A 4,844-nucleotide genomic window follows, 5' to 3' on the forward strand; every position below is an offset into this window, starting at 1 on the left:
GATTGTTTAAGTAACTTACATTTTAGACATAATATTCCAGTTAGTTTGTGTAATTTTGCTCCGCCAACGAAAATAGCTCCAAACAAAGTCAAAGCGTCTCCAAACAACACAGTGCCATTGGTGCTTGTTTCCTGAATTAATCAGTGTTCGAACGACTCATTTGAGTGAATGAATCAATGAATCACACCTAAAAACTGTCGCTTGTCGCCACCTACTGGCGTAACGTTGTAACCTGCATAAAATCCCCAGCAAACTTAGAATCTGTCTGGACACAATACAAACATAAAAGTCCCACTTAGCCAACATAAGGTTAAAGTGCATGATTTCATTTAGTTTTATATAACTAGTCTATATGTATTAAAAGGACAGCCTTGATAATTAAATACTATGCAAGCCTAAACTACACTTTGCTAAAACAAGTCAGCATATTAGCTAAATGTATTATTGTCTGAGAGCCAGAAGTACATTTACTGCCAGAAGCTTATTCCACACGCAGCTGGTGACAGAAACCTCCATGGTGAGGTAATAAAAACGTGATGACACGGACTCAGGAGCAGTAATGGTTGTACACACTCTTCATGACCTTGCGTAATCTGTTCTGCTCGAAACATAAATCACATAGATCTAAATGCTGCAATCTCTCTAATTCATGGAAAATTAGCCTCGTATCTCTTACATTTTTAAACAGATCAACACAGAGGAAAAGGACCTCAGTATGGCAGTAAGGTATTATATAATTGCTAGGAAGAGAAAGATATGGTAGAGGGTTTAATTATGGATCAGGCTAAATGGGTCACTGATTCTTTCTTTGCCTTCTCTGCATACAATGTCAATGAACTTCTCAAACCCACATACCGTATAGTATTTCATGCATAGATTTTGATCTTTCCATAAATAAGTCTTCATATGAAAAACCTATTACGGCCTAAGTTAAAAATATGATTCTAGCTTGCTTTGTAACCAGGGGCATCAGAGCCCAAATGAAATACTGCTGTGCCCCTGTGAAATATCACTGATAAATCCTTGTCTGGCGATGAAGATTACACATACTGACCTGAAAATAGTTTTCCTTGATAATATTTCAGCAGTCATGCTGAATCTTTGCTATGGAACAATTCACTCACACACTGAATATTTGCAGTGGTTTCTCACACCGAAATAGTAATGCATACTATATAAAAGGGAAAACGAAAAATGCGCTGGATGAGATGGATATTTAGGCTATACTTTTAGGCTGTATTTACCTACAATCCATCACAGGAAACAAAACTCTCTTTTTGTTTACAAGCAATGACGCAGTATTTTATTGCGTGCAGATTGAATCACTCTCTACTGCAGGAAAGACCATTTATGTCCATATATACATTATAGTATCAAAATATGGGGACATTATTTTGATAGGGCTTTTGTGCCCTACTGATGAAAACCTAGAAACGCTCCTGTTTATACCTGAAAGATGTCTAAAGCAATGGTAACATACATATACATATACATACACATCTCCCTGAGCTTGAAGAAGGTGGTCAGTCTGCAATGTTGTTGACCAGCCTTGATCCAAATGGATATCATTTATCTCATTAATAAAATGGTGGGTCTCTCCATTATAGTAAGCCTCTGGAATAGTTACAGTCACAGTCATGAGTAAATATTAATGTTAGTCTTTCTGTAGCATTACATCAGATAACCTCAACAAAAATCTAAGATTCTAAATATTCAACAACTGATCATGCTTTCTGCTCATTTTCAATATGACCAATGAGGATTCATAAAATAATGAAATGAAAGGCCAATAATGCTGTTAACAGGTTCATAAAAAATGAACTGACATAGCCTAACAAACAGGATCTTACAGTATTTGCAACAAGGTCAATTTGAAAGTGAAACCTCCAAGGGAATTACTCTGAAATGGAGTATCGCCTTCTCTTGCATTTTTATTGTCTGATAAAATACATGAATTAAACTAAATTGCTTTGGGAGGGAAATGACATAAACCTGAATAAAATTAGCTTTATAAAGTGCTGTTTATGTCATTGAACTCATACTTCCTGATTCAAATATTCAGTGTGTAACTGTTGATTTATGGTTTCATCTTTTTACTATTAATTAATATTTGAACGAGGGGAATTATGCCTCCAAAGTGATAAAGCTGACAAGCTCTCTCTCTCTATCTCTCTATCTCTAAAAAAAAAAAAAAAAAACTAAGAACTTTATAGTTTCAACTTGTTGTTGCTATAGTTGCACCTGAGTTAGCAGATAAGATGGATTTATAAGTTTACTTTTTGTTGCATGTAACAGCTTCATTAAGGTAGATGTGTCATTTCAGACTTCTGGGACATCTGTATCTAAAGTGTGATAACCACAAGAGCTGCTACATGTCACCGGTTAACGGTTATTAAGACAATGAAAAGTTTTGTGACTATAAAAAACTTTCTTATGGGACAGATATCATAAGATGGCATATCTGCATTTTATGAAACTCGTGGTTGCATTAATGCATTAATACAGTATGTTAAAATGAGAGAGAATAATTTCTGTAGAGCATGTATGACAGGGCCCCCATAGTAACGTTTGGGACACTAAAAAACGTGTGAATGTCAATTGCATTAGAAAAAATATCATCCAAGTGACATTTATTTGAAAGAAAGACAGCACAAACAGACTTTTAAAACAAAACAATTAACAATTTGTTACAAACAATTAACAAAAAAATACTTTTTTTTTCATAAATCATTGGTCACCCTTTATGCCTGTCTGTGGGTTTTGCAAATATTTAACCAATGAAACTGTAAAAACAGAAAAACTTTATTCTCCACCCTGCCTCGAGCCTGAATGAAGTGTCGCACACAGTTTGGATCATCTCTGCTTGTTTGTAATGCAAGGGTAAATAAAGAACTGGTTCTTTGCATAAGCACAGCATTTTCTTTACTCAAGAAACACCATAGGCCTATATAAAGGCTAATGTTTTCTAATGTACAAAGGCTAAACATTTATTTTGCCTATGTCACAAACATTATGAGGTAAATCCGGCCCTGTTGAGAGGAAATGACTTAATGCAACCAGCACTAATCGCATTGTCAACAGTTAAAAGTAATTGCAAAAAAGTGAAGTTAGTTTTGAATAAAGTAGCATTGTTTATTTGCAGATGCCATTGGTTTGTTATATTAGGCTATCTAAGGCAGAGACACTGAAGTGAGGCTTAAGTATTCAAAATACCCTATTTAGGGCTATTGAATGTGACGTATCTGAAAGATATAGATTATGAATGAAGTTAGTGTGAACCTCTCTTTAAACAAGAGAATACACAAGAGGGGAATCAGCAGCACAACACAGTGGCAGGTCAGTCAACATGTCAACTGCTGTCTAAATAACCCACATGGGAAATGTGTGATACAACTAGCAAAACTGGAATGTGTATGATCAAATGTGTTTTAAAACTAGCAAAACTGGAATAAATGTAAAGATAAATACATTTCTTATGATGCAAAAATCACACTCAGGTCACTTTCTGGTCACCTTGTATTTTAAAATCACTCTTACCAGGTCACTGGCGTTTTTAGCCAGCTCATCCTCACTGGATGCTGCCGAATCCACCACCAGCTTCTCGAAGCACGTCGAGCCCAAGGACGAGCTCTTCTGCTGGGACATCGCCAGATGAGCCACCAGCAGCTTCGGGCTCCCGTGCGCAGATACGGAAATCTCCGGTTTACTGACTGATGCTCCATCAACTACGGCCAGCGGTGAGATCCCGAGCCCTTTGCCGGCGCTGGTGTCCGGCTGCTCGCATAGGGTACTGTCGCCTACGAAAGACGGTGGAGTTGAGCAGCACAGATTTGGCTGCGAGGACGAGAAGACTCGGTCCAGAACCTGTTTTTTCTTTCTTTTAAACATCCATAACCCGCTTTCTTTTTTACTATCCCCGCTGCGTCGTTCGGACCCCAGTTTGGGGCTCAAAAACGGTTTGGTCTTCTCTTGGAAATTCCTCCACATCCTTCTCTGGTAGGACGCTGACTGTGGGTCTTTGGGGCTTTCATCCTTGTGTTTCTCCTCCATAGTTCCCGTCCAGCAGCAGCAGCAGCGGCAGCAGGCTGTCAACGCTCGGAGCGCCAGTGACACTGAAGCGCGCGGGCGAGCGCGCAGGAGCGCGTGCTCTTGATCGCAAATGACACTCAGGCACTTACAACACATTCACTTTATCTGGTCATTATGCTACTAGTGATTATTCAGAGGGTCTTTCACGGCACCTTAACATTGAAGTCTAAACTAAAACTGATTACCGGTTTGTTTTCATTTAAAAAAAAAATAGGCCAATAGGAGAAAACATGAGGTAAAAAAAAATCTGAAGTGTTGCCACCAAGAAGGGCTACCTGTGAAATAAACGTGAGTGTGCATCTGATTCACTCTTTAATGGCTTAATGATCTGACAGTAACCTGAGAAAAAGCCAGTACACGAATTCATAATTGCAGAATAGAAAGATACGCCTCCCTCTGGTGAATGTCAGTAATTATAAGGATTATATTTTACTGTAGTCTACGTACAGTATGTCATTATACTACATAATGTTAACAAGCCATATGAGCTATTAAATTGTGTTTGTTACTGTAAAACGTGCTGACAGGTGCACATGAAGAAATCATGATGACTTAAGAACAGTAACATACACAACACTATAATGCAGCATCACCTAAAAATAAATGTGTGTGTGTGTGTGTGTGTGTGTGTGTGTGTGTGTGTGTGTGTGTATATATATATATATATATATATATATATATATATATATATATATATATATATATATATATATATGTTGACTTTTGGCCACGAATTAGTGTACAGTTTTGAAGAT

General features: G+C 37.5%; 1 protein-coding gene across 4 annotated transcripts in view; it reads right to left on the bottom strand.

The window, feature by feature from the left end:
• LOC125267495 (multiple C2 and transmembrane domain-containing protein 1-like) overlaps nucleotides 1–4,499 on the bottom strand; it is a 204,249-nt gene extending 199,750 nt beyond the window's left edge. For 2 of the 4 annotated variants that reach the window (XM_048189182.1, XM_048189181.1), the window contains exon 1: nucleotides 3,538–4,499. In XM_048189182.1, the coding sequence (XP_048045139.1) occupies nucleotides 3,538–4,185 (648 nt within the window). In that variant the 5' untranslated portion in view covers nucleotides 4,186–4,499. The remainder of the gene's footprint in view (nucleotides 1–3,537) is intronic. The other 2 variants (XM_048189184.1, XM_048189183.1) reach the window with 1 other exon arrangement.
• Between the last annotated feature and the right edge of the window lie 345 nt (nucleotides 4,500–4,844).

Source organism: Megalobrama amblycephala, linkage group LG4 (assembly GCF_018812025.1).
Source record: "Megalobrama amblycephala isolate DHTTF-2021 linkage group LG4, ASM1881202v1, whole genome shotgun sequence".
Lineage (NCBI taxonomy): Eukaryota > Metazoa > Chordata > Actinopteri > Cypriniformes > Xenocyprididae > Megalobrama > Megalobrama amblycephala.